A 27,165-nucleotide genomic window follows, 5' to 3' on the forward strand; every position below is an offset into this window, starting at 1 on the left:
TTATATTAGAAAGTAGCCACCACTTCCCCACCTCCATTTTAAGACTGAGCCCAGACATGATTAACATTCTATATTAACAAAAAGCTTTTTATTGAAAAGATTGTATATTTACAACAGTCTAGGTCAACAAAGGAACACCATACGACCAAACTGCTCGCATTATCGATGCCATCGCCACCAGCATTTTGCTAAGCATCAGACCCTGCCGTAGCACTGCTGGGCCCTGTGAGCTCACTTCCTTGGTACCCTTTTTAAAGCCGGTAAAAGAATTGGAAGGCTCATTTAAATCATATTTTATGCATGGCCCAGCAGTGCCTGGTGCAGCAGTTGGTGCCAAACCTGAAAGTCTGCCTCATAGAATATATAAACAGTCACATGTACACATTTCATTTGTTCTTGACGGTGACACAATCCCTTATCGAACGTTAAATAGCCCCTATTTCATTTCCTTAAATACAGAACGTTCCAGGTGCCCACTCTCCTTCAAATGTCCAACCATAAATCTAAATAGTACCCTAGTGCTGATATGTCATGTTACTTATCTACCTAATCAACCTGAAAGGCCTCTGATTCCTGTCCTTTACCTTCATCAGGTTCTGTATCTTGCACTTGGAGACCACGTGGAAGTTGCTGATGCATTTGTCATCGGTAAAGATGAGCGGCTATCAAACCACTTGTTTTATTTGTTGTCCCCCTCGGTGTACAGAACCCCAAAAGGCTGATGCGCCGTCCCCCTAGTCCATCTTGAGGCTGCGGTAGATGTAGCGGATGAAGGTGAGCGAGGCCCAGAACGACACCGTGCCCAGCATGAGCGAGAACACCAGCGCCGTGAGCAGCGAGTACCCGAAGAACTCCGCGCTCTGGACCAGCCCGCTCATGGAGGACCGGTTGCGGTAGTAGAAGACCGAGTAGACGAAGATGAAGAGGCCCGTGGAGCCCGCGCTCAGCACGCTCCGCCACCACCAGCGGTAGTCCTCTCCCGACAGCAGGAAGTAGGTGAGGGCCACGGAGATGCAGGCGCCCACCGACAGCAGGATGGCGAAGACGCAGAGCAGGATGCCGTACAGCGTGTAGTGTTCCCGACCCCACACGGTGGCGAAGATGTAGTAGAGCTCCACCGAGATGGCGCTGAGGGGGGAAGGAGGAAGGTTGGACAGAGTGAAGACGAGGTGGGAGGTAGATGGGTGTTATGCTTTTGATTGTGTTTGTAGAAAGACGCTATTTATCTACCGTGTAAAAGCATAATGTGGTATATGAGTTTTGTAAATTAGCGGAGAACACTGTAGATCGATGTACATGTGCCAAGATTGTTATTAACCTTGCCTTGAATTAATAAACAGTGAACATACATGCAAGCATATCTAGAGTGAGCAAAACAGTGGACAAAGGATGCAATTTGATCCATGTATAGTTTATGGTGACAACACTTGACAACACTTTGTAGGTAATTGGAGCCATTAAAAGCACAGCTAGGGCCTCTCCCTCCTACTCAAAGCAGATGGTTGTTTGCTGTCGAACATCGACAGGCCATAAAGTGTCAGGCTCAAGAGCACCGTAACACTTTCTGCCAGGAGGAGCCGAGGTTACAAGGAGGAAGAGGAAAGAGTGGGTGTTGAATGAGTACACCGCGGGGCAAAGCGAGAAAGATACTATCCAGACAGACAGACAGTCGATCTTATCGGTCCCGTGGCTGATGTACTGAATGACCCAATCAAAGAGCAGATAAGCAAAGCCAAGTATGTCGCACTCATGGTCGACGCAAGCACGGATGTCAGCAATGCTGCAGTTCACGCGTCATCAGATGCGTGAGTGATGAAGGTGTCAAGGAGAGATTCTTGAAATCTGAGGGTGTAACTGAGAAAAGTGTCAACACGACCTAGCTCCAGCAAAACTTTACTTTTAAGACAGCTATCCTATGGAAACAAAGCAAAAGTACTCGTTCGGGTCTAAGATGGAGCTGCCGTTATGGCATCTGAGATTAACGGTGTGCAGGCTCTTATTAAAGAATCATTCCCCCAGGCAGTCTGTGCTTTGTTATGCACACACGCTAAAACTTCTAATGTCTCAGGTGGCAGCCAAAAAAAAAAAGAGTGCTAGATATGTCTGTCTAGGATTGGAGGTTTCCGGCAGAACATTTGAAGTGAGCGAGAAAAATTCAACAGCGACTTTGAGGAAACGGTGGAGGTCGCGGGAGAGCAAAGAGCATCTCGAGGGAGAACAGTTGATGCCTGCACTCATTGCAGAGAGCTGCATGAAACTGTGGTTGAAAGCATCCTCTAGCAATTAACCAATCGGTTCCAGGGTCATAAAACTTTTGTTCGTGGCATTGCTCAAACCACAACTTCCCTGAAAGTGAGGAGGACGAGGAGTCTGGATGAAAGCAACTGAGCATACTTTGATCTGCTAGGCTCAAAACTGAACTGAGGGTTATGTACAGAATTTCAGATTTTCAGGGGAAAAGTCAAAATGAGCTACCTCATGCTCTTACATGCTGGGTTGTTACTATTCCAGTGTCCACTGCTACAGTAGTCATTATGGACAACTGGACAAACTAAACTGGCGTCGCTCTATATATAGAAAGGAACATCTTCTTAGAAAATAGAACCGACTGCATGAGGACGTGGTCTTTTCATCAGAAAGGAACAAAGGATGTATTTTATGTTCAAGTGACTGGTGAGTGCTGCTGTTTTATTTCAGAGTCTATAGAGTTGATTAAGATTGTCGTTGGCAATGTTCGGATTTGCTGCTGTGAAATATATTGCCCTAGTTTTTATCGTTTAATAAACCTTTACTTTATGGTTGGTGTATTGTTTATGGTTTGAAATGCAGTTGATGTTTCTACTAGAGCCCAGAGATGGCTGCAGTAACCGAGACAGAAACTAGCTTTGCATAGTTTTAGCGTGTTATGCCGGTGGTTACAGTGAGTTAGGTATCGGAAGGCGATCTTATCAGGACTTATTTTTTTTGTTGAATTATTGATGTGGTCTGCATCCACTTTCAAAAAACAGAAAGCAAAAGAAAATCCCCCAAAACAATCACTTAGAAAACAGGAAATGGAACCGCATAGGACAACCTTAAACCAAGCGCTGGGGCAAAACCAACAAGCAACAAGACTCCTTTTAAAGAAGATCCATCCTTGCAAATAGAACACCCTCTCCTCTTCCAACCAACCGACCAATGAGAACGCAGGGCTCACCTGAAGGGCAGGAAGCCCCCGATGGCCATGTGCACCGTGGCGTGCTTGTACCAGGGCTGCGTGGGGATCTGCCGGGCGATGTTGCGGGTGCGGCACGGCGCCTGGAAGCTGCCCGCGCGGTTCTTGCCCACGATGCCCCCGATGACGGTGAGGGGGAAGCCCACCAAGATCCAGGCCCCCAGCAGCAGCAGCACTGTGCTGGCCGGCAGGGCCTGGGTGGAGCCGCTCCACCAGTGGACCGAGTTCACCACGCTCCACGTCAGGAACAGGGGCGCTGCAATGGGGCGGGGGGGGGGTTGGGTTTTAGTTCTCTTTCTTTTTTCTGAATGAGGGACATCGATATTGACACATGGCAAAATACTCAACAACGTAAAACCGTAATGATTTTTTACCTGTACCTCATACATATATCTATATATTTTTTATAATTCTTTATCATGCATTTTTTTTATTCATACTTTCACTACCACTTTTTGGTTTATTGTAGCTGCCTGTGAGTTTTTTTTAACTTTCATTCTTACTAGAAAGAGACTTCCTACCTCTTGAGTCACTGGCGCACACAACTTCACCGTAGACAACTATTCTGCAAACTGGATAAGAAAGCACTGCACCCACACAAGACACATCATCTTGGCTAGCCGTCCCTGTTGTTTTCACGGTCACAGTATGGGTCCGACACCAAGACCAAGTCAGTGTCAGTGTCAGTACCCTCGGACCCGTCTGGGCCCGACTCACCGGAGAACAGGCTGGAGGTGAGGATGATGTTCCAGACCCATCGCTCGCCGTGGATCTGCGTGTAGAAGCCACAAGAGACGTAGCCCGACACGCAGCTGGTCAGGGCGTACAGCACGATGGCCGCAGAGTTGATGGCGCCGTGGCGATGCACGTTGAACATCCCCAGCAGCGCCATGACGATAATCGCTATGGAGACACAGACACACGCACACGAGTACAACTTATTCCAGTCACTAGATGGAATAAATTATTTTTGGTACACTGGATTTAGGTTGAACAGTATTTGTCTATCTCTCCTTAACCAAAAAGTCTTTAGATTTTTATCTCAAAGCCACATCAGCCATCTGAATAATAATCAACTTATTATTAGAAGACTCTCTGTATGTACATCTATCCTTTCTCAACAACAACCTCTCAGGTGCTCAATGGCGCGATGCCCACCTGTGGCAAGGGTGAGGAACTGAGCTCCGACTCCCAGCACGGCACACAGAAGGCTTTTGTAGGGGGGGAACCGGAAGACGTCGGTGTGGATGATCTTCCAGCCGTTGTCCCCTTGGTCCGGGTCGTCACATCGGCCCTCCTCCTCCACGTTGTACCTTGAAGGGGTACATTACACGGCACAACTTTGAAGAAAATCGGACGTAGCCAATGGCAAAACGCTTTGGTTTCAGCATAAACGTCGACGTTGTATTTTAGTGTCTGGTTACTCCTTGAGAATGGAGAGCTTCAGGAAGAGACATAGATACAGACCCAGAACATAATCCAGGACTAAAATAAGACAACAAAAATGAATCAATAAAATGTGCAAGTATGCGTAGCTGCCGTAGACAAACAAAAATAAATCTTTAGATGCATCACAGCAATAGAAGCAAAACCAGTAGAATATATATATACATGTGTTTTTATAGTGGTTGCCTCTGGACTGACCTTGCAAAATCGTTCTTCAGCACGCGCATGAGGATGATGATGACGAAGCCCAACAGTAGCACCACCAGCACCAAGGAGTTGATGATTGACAGCCAATGGATCTCCAGCGTCTTGGGGAAGAAGGAGTGGTCGCGGAGGCGTTCGCCACGCCGCGCGTACGGCAGCGGGGACTCGAACCAGTGCACGCTGTACGTGTGTGTGATCGTGATGCCGCCGCCCACGGCCCCGCCCACCCCCACGCCCCCCGCCACCAGCCCGCCCCCCTCCTCCAGGGGCATGGGCTTGACGTCCTTCACCGAGACGTTGGCGAAGATCACAGAGTCGCCGTTGTACTCGATGTTGAAGTCAAGGTGGGTCCACAAGCCAACCTGCAGCGACACAGGACCGGGCGTGAAATGGGAGATAGAAAGAGAGGGAGAGGGAGAGAGAGAGAGGGAGAGAGGGAGAGAGGGAGAAAGGGAGAAAGGGAGAGGGAGAGAGAGAGAGAGGATACGTTGAATTTGGATCAAGTGTTGACAGAGGTGTTACAAGATTAATGACAGCTCCTCCTCTCTTTCTCACATAGACTCTCTCTGTCATCCTCGCAAACACACACAAACACACACACACACACACACACACACACACACACACACACACACACACACACACACACACACACACACACACACACACACACACACACACACACACACACACACACACACACACACACTGTCAGTTCCTATGGCACTCAAACACAATTTTGAGTGTGTGAGTGTGTGTGTGTGTGTGTTTGTGTTGCAAACTCTCCTGCACACAATTGCTTTCCATTACACCAACCAAGCGCACGTTCTCATTCACACAGAGCCATTCATGAGCCCGGCAACGTCTGTACCTTGTGACTGTGCGGCAGGAAGCCACTCTCCTCCATGTACCCGACGAACCCCCAGATGGGAATCTCGTCCACCACAAACTCGAAGTAGTAGAGCTCCTCGATGGCCTCACGAAGCTGGTCCACCTGGAACAAAGACCAGCATTTACTGCCTTGATGTCTCCAGTTCTTGCTCCTGTTCATGATACGGTACCTCTATCTCCCCTGAAACACAACATAGATCCCCGACAGACACATCGACATACGAAATACGAAATACTAAACGATTAAAACCAATACATTTCGCATAAAAAAAACACAGCAAACTAACAATGTACATTTAAAATATATGTATGTATAATAATACTATTTAAAAATGTAAAGCCAAGAAAAAAAAAGGAATTAAAAGGGGGGCGTCACTCAGACCAGCAGCTTTAAACTCTCCCCATGTTACTACTTGATCAAGTTGAGCTAGGTAATGCATTGAACAACTGCTTTTTAACCCACGATACCCGCTTGATAACAATAAATTGACATGATGAAGCCACCAGAGGCACTTATTATTCATCTCACTCATCTACAGCAGTATGACAAAAAGAATTCTGGAGGATATTCCTGTTCTGAATAGTAAAAAATGCGGCCACCTGGCCATCGCACACTGACATACACAGCGAAATCCATCTCTCGTACCTGTTTCTCTGAGAGAGTGAGCTGGCACAGCGTCTTCTTCTCAACGTTCTCCCGGAAGCCGATGTGATACAGAGACTGTGCCATCCGGTCGCCGTCCAAAACCTCGCCCAGGCTCAGTGACTTGTGGTGCACCTGATAAAAAACAACGTCAGGAGGGAAGTGGAACCACAAGTTAGGCTATACATAATACCCTGTCATTCAGGTTTGACTAAATCGGACAGTAGTGCATTGTAGGAGTGCACCTCACACACTTTGAGCTGAAAGTATCAAATTACCCGTATTATTATTATTACCGTTAAAATCCCGTTCATCAGATCAGTTAATTCGAACGGCAAAGATCTTTTTAGAACACTTGGATAGAATTGGATCACACCGCTGAGACAAATGAGACTGTTTACACAAACAGGCGCAGTTCTTATCTATGCTTATATGCAAACCACATACTGTAAGCAAACATGTCTGGTAAGGGACACGTATACCACATTATAGTCCATCCCCACAGCGACTGACCTCGTCAGGCCTGCACACCGGCAGGGTGTAGTAGTGATAAGTCTCCTGTGGGTTATGGTAAGGGCCGACTTTGTTCACGTACAACGTGACGTTATCCCCATGCTTGTAGCTGACCGCCCATGATGACGGAAGCACCAGCAGGAACAACACCCAGTTCAGACAAACCATCTTCTGCCGGCCAGCCGACACATTTCCTACTGCAACCTGCATTTCTGCAAGGGAAGAAAAGGACGATTTAAAGAATGCCTGATATATATTAATAATGTGCTTGTATTATTCAAATTATACTGTATTTGAATGTGTCATATTACAAGCCCAAGAGTCAGACATACAGTAAAGTACAGGACAGACACTAATTTGGGCTGCAAAACAGCGACACACATTGTTTTTGACAAAAGACATCAGTGTTGTGATACAACGATTACAATTGCTACAGTCTGGGTTGCATTACATATGCTTATTGGGGGGGGGGGGCCGGGGCAGTGCCAATGCTATTCCACAAAAATCTCAGCTTCAGGGTTCAGCAGTGACAACCCCAGAGATCAACAGCATTATATGTGTTGAAGACAGACGCCAGGTAAGAACGACTTCGAGTCAAATGATTGAGCATGACTGGTGTCCACGAAGAAAACAAAGTCTTGGATAGGACATCAGTTTCAATTGCGCTGGGAAAAGTGTGACTTCTTCCAAGACACACTTCAAAAGCGACTCATAGCAATCAAATGTCCTTGGTACGATCATACAATTTAGTTATGAACCGGGATCCTAAATGCTGCACAAAACCTGCCTGTCCTGTCGGATCGTCGGATTCTTCGGATTCCAGGCCCGAAGATTCACCTCTCCTCTCCGATGTACGCCGACAGATATTATGATTTTAAAATTGTAATAATCATAATGGAAAAAATCGATTACTTTGAAATTGGTGTGTTCATTGTATCCGGGACAGGAACACTGTGCACTTTCATAGACACATGAGACGGAATTAAGGAAGAAATCGACTCCACGTCACAGAAAATTAAAATAATGACGATAAGAGTGAGTTTTCCGGAGTGGGAGGAGAGAATAAAACCACACCCCCTCCGAACATCTGAACAGTATCCACTATTTCCGACTCAGGAAACGTATATTCATCTATATATATCGTTTTGCGAATGAATGTACCTATGTAATCATAATTTTGAACCATTGGCATTATATTCGGAAGCATTATTTCCATCGACTTAACAAACCAATCAAATGCTTTCTCCTCTGTTTCCCTGTTCCGCACAGGCTACGTAATCAACACAGCAAAATCGATCGGTGGTTCCCAACGCTATTTGAGCTGAATCCATCCAGCAAGATCTCGGCATCTGTTGGTCATGCCTATATATTGTTTACCCGCGAAACGTACGCGTTTTCCCCGCGCCTGATGCATCACACACCGCAAGTGTAAAACCTCGGTGAGTTGGCACAGTGGACACAAAGAATACTGTATTATTATGGATACATTATAGTCCTATATTGTTCCAAGGTTGAAAGAAGTTGTTGTTAGTGTGTTAACTCCAGACGTTGGAGTCTAGGACTGACTGGCATGCTGTTGTTTTGCAGAATCTGCTGATTTGTTGCCTGAGCCTCCAGTGATGGGAATTCACGGTTTAGCTAAGCTTATAGCCGACCAGGCTCCCGGGGCCATAAAAGAACAAGACATCAAGAGCTACTTCGGTACTAAACAAGTTCTTCATACATAACATACTCTGGTTTAGGATAAACGAATGGAAAGCTTGTCTCCCTTGTGACTTTTTCAAAATTGTTTTAACACGACCATTAAATCGACATTGCGAACCAAGTAACGTTTTTCTCAGTTGCCCAACAAACATTCAGCTGATACATTTTAGAAAACATTGTGTATATTTGCATGGAAATGACTGCCGTACAATTATTTTGCAGGGAGAAAGATTGCTATAGATGCCTCTATGTGCATCTACCAGTTTTTGATCGCAGTGCGCCAGGATGGCAACCTCCTTCAGAATGAAGATGGAGAGACGACAAGGTAGTACTTCAACCCTTACTATATGTGGTTAAATGAATGGCATGTCATTGTATTTATATCTCTCTGACGTACGTACGTGGTATTTATTTGGTCCCTGAGAGTCTAGGTCACCCAACAATGTGTGTCTCTCTTTCTCTGTCCCTCTGTCTAACTTATCTTTTCATTTTATCCTCAAAGCCACCTCATGGGAATGTTCTACCGGACCATCCGCATGCTGGAGTATGGCATCAAACCCGTCTATGTGTTTGACGGCAAGCCCCCACAGCTCAAGTCCGGCGAGGTGAGTTCTCCGGCGTTCTGACAGACTCGGCTTGCCTGCAGCAATGGCATAGTGTGGAAGAAACCCATCTGGTGTGACGTGGGTGGCTTTATGTCCTAATGTTGGATTAAGAAACATATTTTAATCTGTTTTCTGGTGGTTTAACATCTTCCTCTGAATTGGTCCTATCCAGCTGGAGAAGAGAGGCGAGAGGAGGGCAGAGGCTGAGAAGCTGCTGGCAAAAGCTCAGGAAGCAGGTAAACATCATGGTTATCACATTATTTACTTTAAGATTATGAGCTGCAACATTGATGGGTAAATGCCATTTTCGAATGGCATAATTTTCACGTCCAAAAGTCTGTATATTATCTGGACATATCATTTTGTAAAATATGTGTTCTGTCCATAACCAGGCGAGCAGGAAAACATCGACAAATTCAGCAAACGACTGGTCAAGGTCACCAAACAGCACAACGATGAATGCAAAAAACTTCTGACCCTCATGGGTGTGCCCTACATCGAGGTTAGCTCAACTCTTATCTACTCAAGTTCTTTGCTGTGTCTGTGAATGCACACTGAAGACACCTCGATATCTGCCTTTCTCAATGGTGTGGATGCTTAGAATCACCTCAGCTTGCATGGATCTCAGTCAATCTCGATGGGAAAATGATTCACACAAATGCGTTCGACACAGTATAGTATATTGTGTATTTGCAAGCATGAAGCTGATGGTACTTAAATGGTCTCCATTATCGTTCTTGAACAAAAATGTTAAATTATCATTTAGGATATAATATTTTCTTGAATAGTTTTCATACCAGTGTAATTAATCCTGAAAGGATTTCATGTGTTCCCCTCAAAAAGCCACTGTGTTAAGTTAAATGTTTTTTCCTTACAGGCGCCTTGCGAGGCTGAGGCCAGCTGCGCCGCTCTTGTTAAGGGGGGAAAGGTCTTCGCCACGGCAACGGAGGACATGGACGGGCTCACATTCGGGACCAACGTCCTCCTCAGGCACCTGACGGCCAGTGAAGCCAAGTATGGATGCTCTCTTCAGATCCGTCCGTTATTTAAAAGTGTTTTATTTAAGCTAGTAAGTTGATGAACCCATATAGGCTCATGGTTTTTACCAATATATCGAAATGTATATTTGTCTTGTGTAAAGAAAGATTTTGCAAATTACAATATGAACAGTATGTATAAAACGTTTGTGTGTTTGTCCAGTTATCTGTGTCTCTTTTCAGCAGTGCTGTGTAAAGCAATACACTTGCCCAATATTGAGATGGAGACGTTGACTCTCGGTTCTCTTGTGATTTTCTAGGAAACTTCCGATCCAAGAGTTCAGCTTTAATCGCTTGCTGCAGGATATCGGCCTGACCAATGAACAGGTGGGATTTCCTTTCAAAAACACACGCAATGCCGTGCATAAAACTAGCTCTTCTCTTCATTTGGACAATGCACACAAACCGTTGATCATTCACACTCAGATATGTGTGCATGAAGTGGTTTGCGCAAGCCTTTTACTGGAAGGTGTTTGCTTATCAGCTAATAATCCGGATGTGTTTCCATGTTGGATCCGTCTCAGTTTGTGGACCTTTGCATCCTGCTGGGCTGCGACTACTGCGGCACCATCAAGGGGATCGGCCCCAAGCGCGCCATCGACCTCATCAAGCAGCACGGCTCCATCGAGGAGATCCTGGATAACCTGGACCCCAAGGTGGGTTCCCCTCCAGTGGTCCAGTGGTCCGCTGGCACCTGTAGATGTCTGAATTTTCACATGGCAAAGGTTTAGGCTGGAAAGAATGCTAGATGCAAAATAGTAATTGCATCTAGTATTGGGATGTTTTATAATTCTGTAGTATATTGGGTATACCAACATTAACTGGACTGACCCAGACGTTACTCTGGGTCAGTCCAATTATTATCGACAACCCGAAAACGTGGCTCTCCCGCAAAGTCATCTTTTGATTCAAATTTCAAAATGTAACCTCTATTTGAACTAGCTTTATAATTAATACAAATGTTATGAAACTTATAATAATATGTAATGTAATGCGTCTCTCCTGCGTCCCCGTGCAGAAGCACCCTCCCCCCGAGGACTGGCTGTTCAAGGAGGCCCGCCGCCTCTTCCTGGCCCCCGACGTGGTGGACTGCGCCACGGTGGACCTCAAGTGGAACGAGCCCTCTGAGGACGACCTCATCCAGTTCATGTGCACAGAGAAGCAGTTCAGGTACGCCCTGCCTCCACACCACCAACACCACCAACACCACCAACACCACCAACACCACCAACACCACCAACACCACCAACACCACCAACACCACTAACACCAGCATGAATGGAAACAGAAGGACAAACACTGTAGCAGGTCACATGGGAGCATTCGATTACTCTGTAGTGTTACTGTCGTGATGGTAACCGGGCTAGCAGTCCACTACATTTCATGTGTCTTCACATATAGAAATGGGCATTTGTAAGGCAACAACGTTGGCTGGGATGGTTATGGTGGCTCTGGCCTAGTTGGTGTGACCCCCAATGGGCATTGGTTACCACATTCTCAGTTCTCTGGATGTCCATCATTGTTAAGTACCTTCTATTCAAATGGGCCCCCCCACATTCACCTTAAAGGGATTGCATGGTTACATATTATGTGGCTTTTAACTGTGTGTGTGTGTGTGTGTGTGTGTGCTTCATCATGCAGTGAGGACAGAATCCGTAACGGCTGTAAGAAGATGTCGAAGAGCAGACAGGGCAGCACCCAAGGAAGATTGGATTCCTTCTTCAGTGTGACTGGATCGCTGTCCTCTAAGCGCAAGGTAACCAGAGGCCCGAAACAAACAGCCAGGGAGCGATCACGCTGGCTGGTGGACCTAGATAATCTAGTTGGTTCATTATTTTAATCAAGCCTCAATTTAACCATCTGACATTAGACACCAAATCAGACCTCCTGGACAACATCTCCAGCGAAAACACACAGGTTATGTACGATGACTGATTCTGATTGGATAGAACGGCCTTCTGCTCAAACCAAATGGAACTTGTGTATTTGTGTTGTCACAATATCTCAGTAGGGCTCTTGAGTGCCCTTCTTTGTTTTCTGCGCTGGTTGAAATCGAACCCGTCGACAAACCTCAGCCAACCTTCTTTGGTGTTGGTTTTTGACGCAGTGTGGAAGCTCCCTGAGCCTCAACTTTTCCTCAACAAGCTGGTTGATACAATATTGATTCCTCTCTTTATGAAAATAGATTTAGTAATCCCCGTACCTTCTTTATAATGGCTAGTTTTAAATGGGTTATATTATGCCACCAGATGTGTAGACTGATCTAGGCAGGATACATCTAGCTGGACACTCCCACTTGGATGTCACTAAGGCACTTAATTCCCTATTCCTTCTTTGCAGCGGTTTTAGAGCGTGGTTGGAGCTATGTAGTGCACTGTGTTAATCCTTCTCATGTCTCCTTGCCTCCCAGGTGCCTGATGCCAAAGGATCAGCAAAGAAGAAGCAGAAGACCGGGGCCACACCAGGCAAATTTAAGAAGGGAAAATAGACCGCCTGGTTGTCTTAAATGAGTTGACAGAGTCCTGGACACTGTTTATTTGTCTTGGTGAATAAAGAGTTTTGTTTTATTTTGTCAATGATGTGTGAATGAATCTCAGCTGAGCAATGTTTTACATAATTTATTTCAGTTTACAGAAGAATTTCCCTTTCAAATGTAATGGCTCTTTGTAGACAACAAATATTAAGTCATTATTTTACAGCACAGGGTCAATGGGGAAAAAAAACAAGTCCCCTTTTGCATAAGTAGGCATAATAAACATTAAGGTGTTAAGGTGCAGTTCAATGCTTCAGCTCAAATTACACCCAGCTAGCATCAACTCCTTTATACAAAGCGAGCACTCAACACTGGCTTTACGTTCATTTCAATTGTATTCATCGGCTCCCATCTGCCCAATGCAGTTGAAATAAGGCGTTTTGTCAGCACATTGGTCAATACAGTATTTGTTTTGTGTCCAATCAAATGAACATGCCAAGAACCAGCGGGCCAACAACATAGCTGGATTCAGGGACTAGATTGTCGAAGACGCTGCTAATATGTTGAACGATAAAACTAGGAATAACCTAATACTAGTAACGTTCGATTATTGTTCCCCTCCACCCGTTTTCTCCATTTCTAAGTTGCATAAAAGTATGTAGACATCATTCATATTGTACTTTCAGTCCCGTTAAAGCTCAAAAGCTCTTGAATAATATAAAGGTAAACTTTGGATAAACAGTGAAAAAAATTGCATTCTCTATAGCAAACTACCATACACACCATGTATGGAAACAAGTTTACATATATAAGATCTTTCTTCACATCAAAAGGCATGAGTTAAAACATACTTTGTCAAGTGCCATCAAAAGACACGTTTGGTTGAGCTGCTGTCTTTACGCTTTGGTATCCATATCTGAGTACACCAACAGGGCCTCCCCAACAAGGCTGAAGAACACACTGGAACAAAAAAGCAAGCGTCAGTTAACACTCCCAAGAACCCACAGGAGTGTGGTGAAGATTTATCCAATATAAATCTGTTCCCTGGGTGAAGATGAGATGATGGATGGAAGGTCTAAGGCAGGCTGGGAGACTCACCAGGCAAAGGACGGTATGTTGGGGTCCAGGGGGAAGGCCAGGGGGGAGAGGGTTACAGCAGCCAGCTGTGGTGGGTTTGGGAGAGATTTCACTAAGGATATGTCACCAACTGATTAACAGTATGTTAGTCGATCATGAAGACATTTTATCAAAGTTATGCATTTTTGTTGCAAAAATGCTCAAATGATAAAGGACAACCAAAGAAGAAATTACCTTGGACAGGAATGTCCAGGTCCTAGACTCCTCCAGGGACAACCCACTCTTAAGCTTTACTGTTGCCAATAGCAGAAGAAAACCCAGCAAGGCACTGTGAAATAAGAGTAATAAATTAGTTATGTATTATAGCAGCAGGGTTCTCCCAAGAGTATATATATTATTTGCAGATTTTCATTGAATAACCATTTCCATATCTATAAATACAACGCCATTAATATTAAAAACAAAGATTGGTGATTGCCTGTCAGGAGAATGATGGTTTATTATAAAATATTCAGTGTAGACACCACCTGTCTTTTCAGCTTTTCCTGAAGGCAACGAGGAGTGCCACGTCAAAGAACTCATGTTTGCTCTTCTAGCCTACTAGAATGAATTAACCTCCATTATCTACCACACAAGCTGCTTTCACCATAGAAACGTGTCCTTAAGTACCTCTCAAACACCAGTGATTACACTGTGACACAACACTGGATGAGTGTGCGTGCGTGCGTGCGTGCGTGCGTGCGTGCTTGCGCGCGTGTGTGTGTGTGTGACTAAAACATGGTGATGCTGAACAAGGGATGCTTTGCATTTAAACTGTCCTTTGCTACCACAACGAAACCCAACCTTAACTAAGGACAACTAGCGGGTAGACACAAAAAGTCCTCACCTGGCACAGCAGCCCCAATGAAATGTATAGGAAGCAAGGAGTGGAAACTCCCAGGCAGCGAACAGGTCTCCTGGAAGCAGACCACATTAGCAACAGGATCCATTACATTTAAATGATGCATAAAAGATGACAACAAGGTAAGCCTTTACAATGCATATATTTTCCGTTTGTCCTGTTTTAATAATAACCGATAGTCCGAAGAACTGTTTAAACGGAAATCTGTATTTGTGATGGAACAAGATGGTATATTTACCATGACATATCTCATAGTAGGTACACAATATAAAAGATACCATCATTATATCTTACCAGTGGGGTGAGCAGCAAGGGCCAGCAGACAGATGCTATGGGTTAAAAAAGGTATGTTATTAATATTACACACACAGCCAAAAACATCTTGTTGCATCCCATGCTGGATGTGGTGTGGGACTAGCTAGCATGTAGCATAGCAGTTATTATAATCCTTATAGTTCTGTTGTACTATGTGTCTGTCCATTTGTTGTGTTATGTTTAAAAAGGTTATTATTGGGTTCATGGTTATTTTGGTGTTATTTCGTTTGTCAAGACCTTGATCTAATGTGGACAATAGGTTTTCAGGGTTAAAGTTGAGTCGCTAGTCATGTGTAAAGAATAAAACAAGATCTATATGTTGCGGTTGTGTTCTTTATCACTCAAACTCTTCAATGGCTGTAAGAAGTACAGCTCACCACAATATTGTTATTCTTCACTACAGCATACTTTTCTGTAGGACGATATATATTCAATATTGTCTTCTTACACAAGGTTGTGACGTATTTCGGAGGTCTATTACTTTAGATTTCCTTACCTGAACATGTAGTTAATGTACTGCTGGTCAAAGACACTGTAAAGAGAGCACAAAATCAGAGCTTTATTTCAATAAATCCTTCAAATCTAAGGGGTTAATTTGGCCGTAGGATAGTGAACAAGTTGCAATACGTTATTTAAGTTTCTTGTGGAAAATGTATGTAGATGTATTCATAAAGAAGTTATATTTTTGTTGTTGATGTTTCAGAATAATCAATCCATTTCACTGTGTTAGACTCTTCACAGGACTTGCCTTAGCTGGATGGATTTGAAACGGATTCGGAACACTCTGTACGCGCCTAAAAATAAGAAGATGAATATGAAATCAGATCAAGTTCTGTGGAAAGCACTCCAAGTCAGTACAATCAGAAACTTTACATTTTTAGCCGGCAGTAATTCCTGGCAAAGTGATGCAAAGCCAATTTCAATAAACTAAATCTTTATACCCTTTAAGTACCCAGAAACTGGCAAGCTGATGATACTTACCAACACAAGCCAGATGACAAACTGCCCAGCCATAAGTATTCAAATCAAACTGTAAGAAAGGTAAACGTTCTTCAAAGTCCAAATGTCCCGAAAAAAATGCAATTGTTATTTTTTATTGATGAATGTTGTAAATACATCTTAAGTAGACAAGTAAGTAAATGAATGTAATAATTACCCCAGGATTGTGTATAGGGAGGTTGATGGCAGAAAAAAACATGATACACATACTACATGAACCAAAAGGGAAAAAGAACCAGGGGGAAATTTTTGTAATGGGTTTGCAGAGAAATAATAACAAAATATAAAGAGAGAACTATGATATCTAGCTCTTTACAGCAACACAATGACATTTAATCATTTTAGAATATGTATACAAACCTTGAAAGCTTGGACCAAGAAGTCTTCTGCTAATGATAAGGAAAAAAACACCATATATGTCAGAGGCCAAGCCCTCCACATTCAAGCTAGGCAAATTACATGACAGTCTATCGGCCTGTTTTAAGTCAATTCCCATTTTTTCTTATTTACATCTGTTGATTTATCATCCAAGTGAATAAGACAAAACCATCCACAGAATACATGAGCGTAGCTGAATGAGTCCTATCATGAGGGCAGCCCCTGCCTGCACCCACCTCTTTATGAACGACCCTCAGCAGAAGGTAGCTGACGACATGGGAGGCGTTTTGGACGGTGAAGAAATAAGGAACGGCCTGAGAAGAAGAGAAAAGGACAAAAGGGAAAAATCAAATGTTGCCCGGATATCACAGCCCCTTACGTCGGAGGAAAAGTCTGAAAAGTAGACCCACTACCACAAGTAGCCCACAATGTCTCGCGTAGTCTGCTGTGATGCATCGCTGAGCGTTGGGGAGTCAGAACAGACGACGTACCATGCGGGATAAAGCCCGGGAGCCAGCGTAGATGGAGCCAAGGAACATGAGGGACCCTGGGAGCCAGGAGACGACTGCAGACCTAAAGGATGGAAGCAAGGTGTGAGATGCAGAACCCTCTCCAACCATTCACATGGATGGGTTTGAACCTGGAACATCAGCAGACCACGCGTGTAAGCGTTTCCGAAAAAGATGCCAAACCCAAATCCCAAATCTGCGGTTATGACTAGCATCTCAGAAAGTCTATTGAATGATTTCTCAATCCTGCCCCAAATGACCACCGATTTGTAGAGAAGTCAACCGTGCCCTTAATTGTTATGTATTCTATTTGAACAGAAAGGTTACTTTACTAAACCCAGAGGGGGAATGATTAGGTTTCAACTCACCTGGAGATGCGGCTCAACTCCACCCACCCAAGCCTCCCAGACAGCAGAAGAAGCACAGCTCCCACTAAGGTCTGCCATCTGAGATACAACATATAAGGCAAAGATAAGTGGCAGCAGTGTAACATATACACAAATATAGAGATTGTTGCAATATATGGATTGTATTACTTCAAATCTCAAAAGACTTACCCTTGAAATAAGGTTGGAAACGTGAACTTTAAAACAGACAAGACAAACTGAAAAACAATGAAAAGCAAAGCATGATGACAGTATCACTGGTAGAGGATAAACCAGACTATAGACAATATTCCAGAAAATGACCACTTGGGCCACCCATTCTAGGACTGTTTACACTGTCATGGCATTGTAACTTGCTTTGGAAAGTGGCATGCATATTAAATATATAGGACTCAGTCATTAGGAACGTCTAAAACAGTGAAGCTATAGGCTATTCAAATATTATGTTTCTTAAATACATGCATGTCACAGCTTAAGTAAGTATTGAATGTATAACAATGGATATTTTAATGTCAATAGTATTTATTGACTTAAAAATACTCAATAGGCCTATCCAAATACTTTGGATAGGCCTAATCCAATACAGCTTGCCTGTTTAGATAATGCATGACTGGAGGTCCAGAAACACTCAACTTTATTCTAGTTCTAATATCTGCCATCGAATGGTAGTAGTCGATAGAGTCCATTATTGACATCAGATTATTTCTCTAATTCACAATCTGACTCTAATAACCTGCAATGCAGCTGTGGAAAACTACCAACCTCTGTACAGCTTTGTGAAGTGATATCACTAATGTGGTACTGCAACTTAAACTACAGAAGAAAGGAATCAAATAGGTTATGACTCTGCAAACTCAAAACTCACAAACTTTACCTTATTGGTGAAACATGATCCAACGAAGACGATGCTGAACACCAGTCCAGTCATATGCCCTTTCCACTGCATGCTGCCCTCCCCTCACATAACGGAGGACCCATAACTTACAATGCGACCCATGTTTTTACATAGTGATCATTCGTATGGGATCATTCGTTAAACAATTTAAAAAAACTTGATCTGAAGACAGTTAACCCAAGCTGCGACACGTCACGCGTCCAGAACAGCGCTGGTCTTCGGTCACATGGTTCCGCAGCGTTTCCGTGTTTACAGCGGGCTGGTCTGAGAGTAGGGTTTACAGTTCCTAACGATGGTGCGCAGCAGACATGGCATTTCTGAAGACAAAAGAGCGATCTAAAGAAAGGTAGGCACATTGACAACTCTATGAATCAGCCCTTACTTCTACATTGGGAGTGTATCTCGTATTAAATGGGCAAGATGGGTTTTAACAGTGGCTACTAGGCCAGTCCTCGGAAGATCCTTGGTGATATGTGGGAAGCTCTGTGTAAACAAATTAGGTACTTTTCTTGTAATGCCTGAATTCAATTAAGTATAGAATGTCTTGTGTTTACAGCAATGTTGCTCCTTCATAATTGACTTGGTCAGTACAACGTCTCAAGGCAATATAAAATAAAGTGAAAGCAATAGTTTAGTATTTCGAGTGAAGCATCCATGCATGAATCTGATCCAGAAGAAGTTGGGGTGCCTGGGCCGGTGGCCTACTTATTATAATAACGTAATTAAATCCAGCATTCTGTAGCTAAAACTGGATTGTTTCCTTAGATGAACTGTGAACAATGGGACTCATTTGAGTTGTAATGATAAGGTTGATAACCAATGCATTTACCATGTGGTCTACTGGAGTCAATATTGTGGGCTTATGTTACTAGGCCCACTGGTGATTTGTACATTAGAAACAGGAACTTGGTAAATTAATTGATATTTAAAGTGCTGAATTAACAAATGTAACAGAAATAAACAATAATCGTGACAAATGATCAGCATTTGTCACTTGCTAAATTGACAAACCTTATAGAAATATGAACTCTACATTACCAATGCTGGCAACTTAGGTGATATCAGCCTTTAATGTGGCAGATAACAAAGTTGAGTTGATAGGCTAAAAGCATTTTCATTCAAATGTGAATCCCTCCACTGCTCAATTAGAGTAACAGCCCAACGGGATACCTGATGCCAGCCCACAACACAACTTAAGGACTATCTGGTTGCATCAGCTGGCTGCTCAGCCCACTGGAGCTCACAGGAATGACATGATTATCACCTCCCCACCCTCATGCCTGGTTAGGTTTGCTTGGCACACTACACAAGCCTATCGCTGTATCTTACTTTTGTTTTTATCCCTTTAAAGGTTCTCCCTGTTGCTGCTGGACCTCGAGGAATACTATTTTGAGCAGCACACAGCTCTGCAACTTGGTGCAAGCTCGACAAAGGACAGGTGAGTAATTTGTGGCCAACAATGGTTTTGTTAGGGTTTTCTAACTGTCAATAGCAGTGTTACAGTGTGTTCTTAGTTAGTCCCACAGTATGCATGATGAACCGTTCAACAGGTTAGAATGTAATCAGCATTGCAGGGACAACATGACATCAGCCAATGTTTTAATATGCTGTGTGTAAATATTTTCTTTATTTCAGAAAGGTCAGAGGCTCATTCAAGGTTTGCTCTAAATCGCTCATATTTGATCCTGAAGACTTTGCTGAGCCGATATTAAAGGTGTGTGTTCATTTATCTGTGCACGTTGATGTCTTTCCTTAAGAGCATACAGTCTACAACATATCAAAAACTGTTGTTATTGTCATAATTTAAATTGTGCTGGCCCCTTCCATCGTTATCCCCTACAGATTCCTCTCAGGGAATGTAAGAAGATTGAGGTGGTGGACCAAAATGAGAACCGCTTCGAGTGAGTCCTGCTCTGCCATTTGTTGTGCTGGATAAGTTGTATTGACAAAAGCTTATTTAGCCAAGCAGCCAAACTGGTCGGACAAAGGCAAGGCTGGTCGGAGGCTGAAAGTCGTTGTATGTAAAGGTTACTGAAAAAGTATCTAGTAAGATCTTGATAGAAAAAAGCTATTTCCTATAAATCAAATTTATATCCTATTCATCCAGTGGGAGATAAATTCACCCATTGATTCACAATGTTTATATTTATATTTTGATATTATGGTTGATTTTTGTTCATCTTATTTATTTTATTTTTTATCGTAATTTCTTCCACAGGACAAAGCCACCGACCATCTCTATTCTATGCAGACAGGTGTGTCTTTGACAACATGTACTTTATTTAAATGATGAATTGTGTGTGTGTGTGTGTGTGTGTGTGTGTGTGTGTGTGTGTGTGTGTGTGTGTGTGTGTGTGTGTGTGTGTGTGTGTGTGTGTGTGTGTGTGTGTGTGTGTGTGTGTGTGTGTGTGTGTGTGTAATTGCAATTATTCACAATTTATGTCAGTATATGTAATTTCCTGACTAATGGGAAGCTCAATAAGGTCTCAAGTTCTCAACTTTAACATGACTAAATCTGATTTCAGGCCAATTATATGAAAGAAGACAATGTCATTGCGCCATACAGAATCGAAAGAGTGAGTCAAAGCTGTGCAAATGGCAATTGTCTTTCCGATTTTCCATGCTCAACATCTGTACAAACACAAATTGACATCCTAACGACCGTTAAGTGGTTTGGATGAAAACGCTTGACCTGCTGCAAGAAATAAATTCGGCAATCAAAGCAAGCATGAAATGTTGATTTGTCAATCCGCAAAGTTTGAGGGCTGACTTGTAATCTGGTTGAAAATACTGTGGTTGGTTCTATGAATTACTATCACTGAAAGCGTTACCACAACATATTCGCCTCTCTATCTTTTTAATGCGCTGAAACTTCATAATAAAGATTTGGACATTATGTATCCTAGAATAGAAGATCATGCATGTGATGTTAATGTACCTCTCAATATAAACTGCGTGCTTCCCACACAGGGGGATAAAAGGTTCAACTTTGAACTGGAAGTTTGGAATAAAACAGAAGATGTTGTCCAAACATTGCTACAGGTACGATTATTGATTGACCTTCATTTTGCTGTCTGCTTCAGCTGAGGATTTTTGGCCCGTGGGCTGTAAAATTTATATTTTGTACTTTTCCTCAAGCCAATGTAAACAGATAAAATGGATGGTGTGTTTGCTTGTTTGGCTAAAATTGCAACAACAATTTGTTTTTGTTGTATGAATAGGATGTTGAAAATGACATGCTGTTATCTTATTCTGCCTTCCATTTACCCATTTTGATGAAACAAATGATTATCAAATGAACAACTGTGTATTATTTAGTCTGTGTTTGCTCATGAAATACTGTGCCCTCTTCAGCTCCACAGGGCGTCCTGCCTAGACAAACTGGGAGACCAGACAGCAATGGTGAGTCATGTTATTTTAATGGTGCTTGAGCTTTGGATATTTAAAGCAAAGCTACCAGTTCTTTGTCTTTTCGATGGAATAAAGCACTAATTTCATATTTTTCAAGATATGGGATGAGGGCATGTTTAGAATTACAAGGGATTCAAAAATAATAATAGATAAATACAATTAAATCCCAATAATAATAAAGAAAATTACGTAATTTAACGCATACTAGAATTATAACCAGTCCGGATGTTCGTTTCTTTTTCCAGATTGAAGCTAATTTACAGTCTAGACTGGCGAGATCGTCATTTGACAAACACAGGTATTTACTCGTGAATTATTATTTATGATGACGTAGCTGGGACAGATGGTTGTCCCATGGATAACACTGAGACACTGAACTGTATATCCAACAGTCTTTGCAAATTCATAAAACACATAACAGAAAAGCAAAACGCAGAAGCCACCACACAACTTGCCACAACACCAAGACAAATGCCAGATTGTCGCTAGCCTAGCTTTGCCCCCACATGTGGAAGGGAAAAGTAAATTTTTTTAGGAGCTTTATCACTGATTACTTTATAGGGCGATGGTCCTATTTGTAGATTCAACCTTCACAACGACATTTTGCCAATACGTCTAAAAGTTTTAATGTGATATTTTATCGATATTTGTTTTTTGTCATACTCCTGTATTTTGTCTTTTTATATCATACAGTGTCTTTGAGAACTCTAAAACATTAACTATAAGATTACTATTAAATTCATGTTGTTGTTTTTTTTCCAGCTTCCAGAGCGTGTCAGAGGGCCCTCACATGGAGTGCACCGCGGAGATGGTCCTGCCTCTGGTGTCCAACCCCGGGCACGTCTGCATCACGGACGAGGGCCTCTACTTCCAGCCCCTCAACGGATACCCCGTGAGTCCCCCCCGCATTGGACACACCGTGCCTCGACTTACTCACGCCGCTCACTTTGTGATAATCCAGTTACACACAGAGTCAATGTGTGGCTATAGGTTAAAGAGACACGCAAGCGGTTACACAACAGTAGACTCCATCAGCACTATACTAGATTTGCTTCCTTTATGAAACTTGGTGCTTTTGTGTTGTTGTTTTTTGTCATTGGTTTTTAGGAACAGGTGATTCAGATCAAACTCCACGAAGTTCTGAGGATCTACAAAAGGAGGCATGGGCTCAGGCCACTGGTGAGTTAAAAATGTTGAAAGGTTCAGTAGAGTAGCTGCTAGTTAACTAATCACATACACTGATATCCTGCTCGTATAGTAGCAAGGATGTTAGGAGTGGTTAAAACCCCTATTTCTTATTGTCGTTAACTTCTGCTTTTGAATGTTTTAACAAACTTATTTATATTTTTACTAGAGCTGTCAAGCGATTAAAATATTTAATCGTGATTAATCGCATTAATGTCATAGTTAACTCTAATTAATCGCGATTAATCGCAAATTATTTTTCTATGCTAAATATCCCTTGATTTTTTTGTCCCATAATTCTTCTCATTTTAATTCTCTTATCAACATGGTGAAGTGCATCGGCTTGCCTTGTGCAAATGATTTTTTATTGATAACAACATTGGCATATACACTGATCAAAACAGGACGATACAAAAAAAGAGCCTATAGTGCAATTAAACGACTGCTTTGAACAAATGTAATTTGAACATAGCAGTCAGGCTACTGCTTCTTTGTTTTGAGCCAAAGAAAAAAAAAAAAAAAATTTTTTTTTTTTTTTTTTTATAAAATAATTGCGTTAATCGCGCGATAAATTTTTTTAACGCCGTTAAATTTGGTTTGCGTTAACGTCGTTAATAACGCGTTTAACTGACAGCTCTAATTTTTACATGACCATTGTGTGTGTGTGTGTGTGTGTGTGTGTGTGTGTGTGTGTGTGTGTGTGTGTGTGTGTGTGTGTGTGTGTGTGTGTGTGTGTGTGTGTGTGTGTGTGTGTGTGTGTGGTCCAGGGGCTGGAGGTGTTCTGTACAGAGAACGACTCCTGCTCTGACATCTACCTGAAGTTCTACAACACAGCAGACCGAGACGAAGTCTACTACTACATCGCCACATTCTTGGGTCGGTAATCCACGCAAGAGACCTTCATTTAACGAGCGGTTATATTCATATTTTGTAATTTCGCATAAAATGACCTAGAAGTTGAGAACAATTAAAGCAGCATACCATGGAAACTTCAAGCGATGCGTGAGCAGTTAATATTTTAAAAATAATAATAAACAGTTTGTTAACATGCTCTGTTAATGGACAGAGGGGAAGGTTGGCTAGTCACACTCACACATACAATGAAATCAAAGCAAGCAATAATATCTTATTTTGTATTCACCTTACCAAACAGAAGACTTTATTTTACATTCCCCGCTCCAGAGAACCACTTGATGGAGCACACGGCGGAGAGCTACATGCTGCAGTGGCAGCGCGGCCACCTCAGCAATTACCAGTACCTGCTCCACCTCAACAACCTGGCCGACCGCAGCTGCAACGACCTGTCCCAGTACCCCATCCTGCCCTGGGTGCTGGCCGACTACACCAGCCCCCATCTAGGTAGCTACGCGGCTACGCTACGTTAGCATGCTCGGGGACGGAGACAGGGACGGGGTTGGAGATATTAGAGAAAAACAAAGCCCATCTTTGCAAGATTCGGATACAAAAAATGTGTGTTGATTATTTTATTATATTTATTAATTGTGTGTGTGTGAGTGGGAGGGGAAAGAAGGCATTATTAGTTTGTTAATTTATTAAAGATTATTCATTTCAATTGATATGTATGCGTCTCAGCTATGAACCGTCTGCTTTGTTTTGCTTTCATAGATTTGACGAACTCGGCTACGTTCAGAGACCTGACCAAACCCATCGGTGCTCTGAACAAGGAGAGACTGGAGCGCTTACTGGTAAGAATCTCTTATCAATGTTTTCGTTTCATACTATTATTTTTAGTCTCATTTATTCAGTTTGTACCTCGTTTTTGGTTTAAGGTATATTGTACCATACACTACCAGTACCCCCATAAACCCCTCAGCTTCCATCCACTTCACTTTTAAACATACAATTAAAAACAAGTTGTGCCACACGATTTCATTTAAATCATTCACGTCTCTAATAAAATGCTAATCGCGGCTAGCTCGTCCAACCAGCCAATGCCGCTCCCTTTGACACGATTAGCCTGCTATGACCTGAACCACTGCGTCTCAGTCCCTCTCTGTGTTTCGGCCTGCAGGCCCGCTACAGAGGCATGCCGGAGCCGTCCTTCATGTACGGCAGCCACTACTCGTCCCCAGGCTACGTCCTCTTCTACCTGGTCAGAGTCGGTACGTGGGTCCCCCTCACCTCCACGTGCTCACACCCCGCGGTCCAAGCAAATAACATCCACACATAGTGGTATCGCAAAAAACAATGAGAAGCAAGACACACTGGAAGTGACTTTGGATTACTGCCACTTAGAAAATAGTAAATTTTATTATGTGTCGTGGATTACTGCTTCTAAAGTGCTATATGCATAAAGTTGCCTAGCCTTGCCTTGCCTTATATTACAGCATAATATTGTGTTTTCTCTACATCTTTGTTGCCATTTAATACTGTAAATTGAGATGACGATTTTGGGAGCAGTGCAGTAATTCTAGCAAATGCAACAGCGTTCCACTAAGAAGAACATTCATCAAGCTTTATATCATGTTTAATTCTACTCACAGAGTCTCTTTGTGTGTTTGCTTAACGCAATTCACTGCTCTAAAGAGGACCTCCCCTTTGTTTGAATCCTTGTTTGAACTAGGGTATCCTTTATCCTTGTTGTGTCATTTTGAATCATCTCTCTTTGCTGCTGGACAGCTCCTGAGCACATGCTGTCTCTGCAGAACGGACGCTACGACCACGCGGACAGGATGTTTAACAGGTAGGAGTCATATCGCCTCCACCAATCACACTCCTGCTCAGGAATTTTCTCATGGGTCCGGAGGTAACTGACCAATAACCAGCCTTCTCCTATACCAACACATTTTTTAAACAAAATATCAGGGGGTTACAACTGGTGTTCAAAATAGATGGTTAAGGTCATTGGTCCTCAAAGTGCGGCCTGCAGGCCAATGGCGGCCCGCAGAATCATTCCTGAATGAAATACAGATGAAAGTTTAAATAAAAAATTAAAAAAAATTATATCAATATTAACTTAAACAAAAATAAAAAAAATATAACGAGAAAAGTCGACTCTCTCTAGCTTTCAATTGAATCCTGTTACATTTGTTCGATTTAATCCGACTGTTCATTACTTTGAAAGGATGAACCTCAGTTTCGTGATTTAGACCTCACTTGACCTCAAATTTTGGGTACCTAGATTGGCCCTCAGCTGTCCAAACTTTGAGAACTCCTGATTTAGGTTGTGTATGTATTTGTGTGTTTTCATGTACTTCCTGTTTTTCATAAAATCTGCATGAGTCACCTAAAGTCATGTGCACACAGGAAATGACAGCAAATAATATGAAAGTAGGTCTTGAGTGTCATTTGAACAACATTGTTTGTGAGTGGTTAGAGATTCAGCGCTTTAATCGATGTGTATTCTCAACAGTATCCACGAAACGTGGAAGAATTGCCTTGAGGGTGCAACTGACTTCAAAGAGGTGAAAACCAAACCGTCATTGCTTGTCATCAAGGGTTACCGTGTCTGAATTCATGATTTTCCTCATTATAGAATATTGTTAGAACATAAGAAAAGGCTGTGAATGAGCTGCGTGTCTCTCGTCTGTATCCCAGTTGATTCCAGAGTTCTATGGTGATGATCCTAGCTTCTTGGAGAACAAGTTTAGCATCGATCTGGGAAGGAGGCAGAACGGAAGCTCAATCAACGAAGTCAACCTGCCGCCCTGGTCCTCAGGTTTCTGCTGTTCCCCTTCTTCTCAGTATTAGATAGTATACATATACTTGTATTGTCTCTTCATGAACAGATAAGTTGCTAAGAGGTGTACTTGTCAAATCTTTTGAACATAATTTGTTTAAAAGGACATGTTATCGATGTTGTACAAGAACATGCAAGATTGATTGCATTATTTTAAGATATTGGATTAATTACATATTAAAATATGTGTAATGAAAAGCAACATACAGGTGCCATCTAGCAAAACTAAGACTAAAACACTTGCTATGAGTCTTATTATGAGACTATACAGTGGAACGAGTCCAATTATTACATGAAATCCAATTAATTTGTGCACGGAAAAATATGTTCAGTTACTTTGGTTTGCATTGAGTCCCATGCATTGTATTAATAATAGTGTCTTGCTATGTTCAGACGCCAACGATTTCCTCCAGAAACACAAGATTGCGCTGGAGAGCCAGTACGTGTCGGAGAACCTCCACGAATGGATTGACCTGGTGTTTGGCTACAAGCAGCGTGGGTGTGAGGCTGTGGCATCCCATAACGGTAACGAAGAAGCCTGGCCTCTTTCAAGCCAAATACAAACCTGAATGCACAACTTTAAATGTCTTATCTGTTTTTATGTCTTCCTCTCAGTGTTTCACCCGCTGACCTATGAAGGTGGCATCGATTGTGACAGGTATCAAAACCAAAATGCCAT

At 42.7% G+C, this 27,165-nt stretch overlaps 4 protein-coding genes across 6 annotated transcripts in view; 2 read left to right on the forward strand and 2 right to left on the reverse strand.

The window, feature by feature from the left end:
* Positions 1-60: 60 nt before the first annotated feature.
* Positions 61-8,126, reverse strand: tm9sf1 (transmembrane 9 superfamily member 1). The gene is made up of 9 exons (XM_030348319.1): positions 7,699-8,126; positions 6,912-7,123; positions 6,402-6,533; positions 5,736-5,858; positions 4,859-5,226; positions 4,373-4,527; positions 3,932-4,117; positions 3,197-3,470; positions 61-1,128 (listed from the first exon to the last, which is right to left on the reverse strand). The coding sequence occupies exons 2-9, from the start codon at positions 7,119-7,121 to the stop codon at positions 735-737; spliced, it is 1,842 nt and encodes a 613-aa protein (XP_030204179.1). The 5' UTR covers positions 7,122-7,123; positions 7,699-8,126; the 3' UTR covers positions 61-734.
* A 69-nt stretch (positions 8,127-8,195) lies between these two features.
* Positions 8,196-12,833, forward strand: fen1 (flap structure-specific endonuclease 1). Its single transcript, XM_030348322.1, has 12 exons — positions 8,196-8,350; positions 8,499-8,612; positions 8,838-8,940; positions 9,118-9,220; positions 9,393-9,456; positions 9,613-9,722; positions 10,098-10,234; positions 10,518-10,584; positions 10,782-10,913; positions 11,276-11,427; positions 11,899-12,013; positions 12,668-12,833. The coding sequence occupies exons 2-12, from the start codon at positions 8,531-8,533 to the stop codon at positions 12,743-12,745; spliced, it is 1,143 nt and encodes a 380-aa protein (XP_030204182.1). The 5' UTR covers positions 8,196-8,350; positions 8,499-8,530; the 3' UTR covers positions 12,746-12,833.
* A 27-nt stretch (positions 12,834-12,860) lies between these two features.
* Positions 12,861-18,421, reverse strand: tmem241 (transmembrane protein 241). 3 transcript variants are annotated; one of them, XM_030348324.1, is made up of 15 exons: positions 18,170-18,421; positions 17,467-17,513; positions 17,278-17,355; positions 16,892-16,973; positions 16,637-16,714; positions 16,383-16,408; positions 16,180-16,231; positions 16,005-16,053; positions 15,772-15,817; positions 15,520-15,555; positions 15,003-15,037; positions 14,694-14,763; positions 14,042-14,135; positions 13,829-13,893; positions 12,861-13,690 (listed from the first exon to the last, which is right to left on the reverse strand). In XM_030348324.1, exons 1-15 carry the CDS (start codon positions 18,239-18,241, stop codon positions 13,627-13,629), a joined length of 894 nt encoding a protein of 297 aa, XP_030204184.1. In that variant the 5' UTR covers positions 18,242-18,421; the 3' UTR covers positions 12,861-13,626. The 3 variants fall into 3 exon arrangements, with proteins under 3 accessions (XP_030204184.1, XP_030204183.1, XP_030204185.1); XM_030348323.1 differs by having other exon boundaries at positions 16,383-16,411; XM_030348325.1 differs by lacking the exon at positions 17,467-17,513 and having other exon boundaries at positions 16,383-16,411; positions 17,278-17,356; positions 18,170-18,299.
* nsmaf (neutral sphingomyelinase (N-SMase) activation associated factor) overlaps positions 18,407-27,165 on the forward strand; it is a 15,112-nt gene continuing 6,353 nt past the window's right edge. The window contains exons 1-20 of the mRNA XM_030348314.1: positions 18,407-18,536; positions 19,542-19,628; positions 19,826-19,904; positions 20,033-20,091; positions 20,409-20,445; positions 20,716-20,766; positions 21,161-21,232; positions 21,545-21,592; positions 21,847-21,899; positions 22,364-22,493; positions 22,709-22,780; positions 23,554-23,662; positions 23,969-24,145; positions 24,413-24,492; positions 24,819-24,909; positions 25,427-25,490; positions 26,160-26,211; positions 26,345-26,465; positions 26,880-27,011; positions 27,102-27,144. Coding sequence (XP_030204174.1) covers positions 18,499-18,536; positions 19,542-19,628; positions 19,826-19,904; positions 20,033-20,091; positions 20,409-20,445; positions 20,716-20,766; positions 21,161-21,232; positions 21,545-21,592; positions 21,847-21,899; positions 22,364-22,493; positions 22,709-22,780; positions 23,554-23,662; positions 23,969-24,145; positions 24,413-24,492; positions 24,819-24,909; positions 25,427-25,490; positions 26,160-26,211; positions 26,345-26,465; positions 26,880-27,011; positions 27,102-27,144 — 1,595 coding nt within the window. The 5' untranslated portion in view covers positions 18,407-18,498. The remainder of the gene's footprint in view (positions 18,537-19,541; positions 19,629-19,825; positions 19,905-20,032; positions 20,092-20,408; positions 20,446-20,715; positions 20,767-21,160; positions 21,233-21,544; positions 21,593-21,846; positions 21,900-22,363; positions 22,494-22,708; positions 22,781-23,553; positions 23,663-23,968; positions 24,146-24,412; positions 24,493-24,818; positions 24,910-25,426; positions 25,491-26,159; positions 26,212-26,344; positions 26,466-26,879; positions 27,012-27,101; positions 27,145-27,165) is intronic.

The sequence above is a fragment of the Gadus morhua genome, chromosome 23 (genome assembly GCF_902167405.1).
Source record: "Gadus morhua chromosome 23, gadMor3.0, whole genome shotgun sequence".
Lineage (NCBI taxonomy): Eukaryota > Metazoa > Chordata > Actinopteri > Gadiformes > Gadidae > Gadus > Gadus morhua.

Coding starts and splice junctions, on each gene's coding strand:
- tm9sf1 (XM_030348319.1), bottom strand. CDS start 7,121: ATGCAGGTTGCAGTAGGAAATGTGTCGGCTGGCCGGCAGAAGATGGTT. Junction 5,227..5,735: donor TCCTGCCGCACAGTCACAAG/GTACAGACGTTG, acceptor GTGTCGCTGCAG/GTTGGCTTGTGGACCCACCT. Junction 4,528..4,858: donor CTGAAGAACGATTTTGCAAG/GTCAGTCCAGAG, acceptor TACCCCTTCAAG/GTACAACGTGGAGGAGGAGG.
- fen1 (XM_030348322.1), top strand. CDS start 8,531: ATGGGAATTCACGGTTTAGCTAAGCTTATAGCCGACCAGGCTCCCGGG. Junction 8,941..9,117: donor GAAGATGGAGAGACGACAAG/GTAGTACTTCAA, acceptor TTATCCTCAAAG/CCACCTCATGGGAATGTTCT. Junction 9,457..9,612: donor GGCAAAAGCTCAGGAAGCAG/GTAAACATCATG, acceptor GTCCATAACCAG/GCGAGCAGGAAAACATCGAC.
- tmem241 (XM_030348323.1), bottom strand. CDS start 18,241: ATGCAGTGGAAAGGGCATATGACTGGACTGGTGTTCAGCATCGTCTTC. Junction 17,356..17,466: donor TTTCCAACCTTATTTCAAGG/GTAAGTCTTTTG, acceptor GTTGTATCTCAG/ATGGCAGACCTTAGTGGGAG. Junction 13,894..14,041: donor CCTGGACATTCCTGTCCAAG/GTAATTTCTTCT, acceptor AACCCACCACAG/CTGGCTGCTGTAACCCTCTC.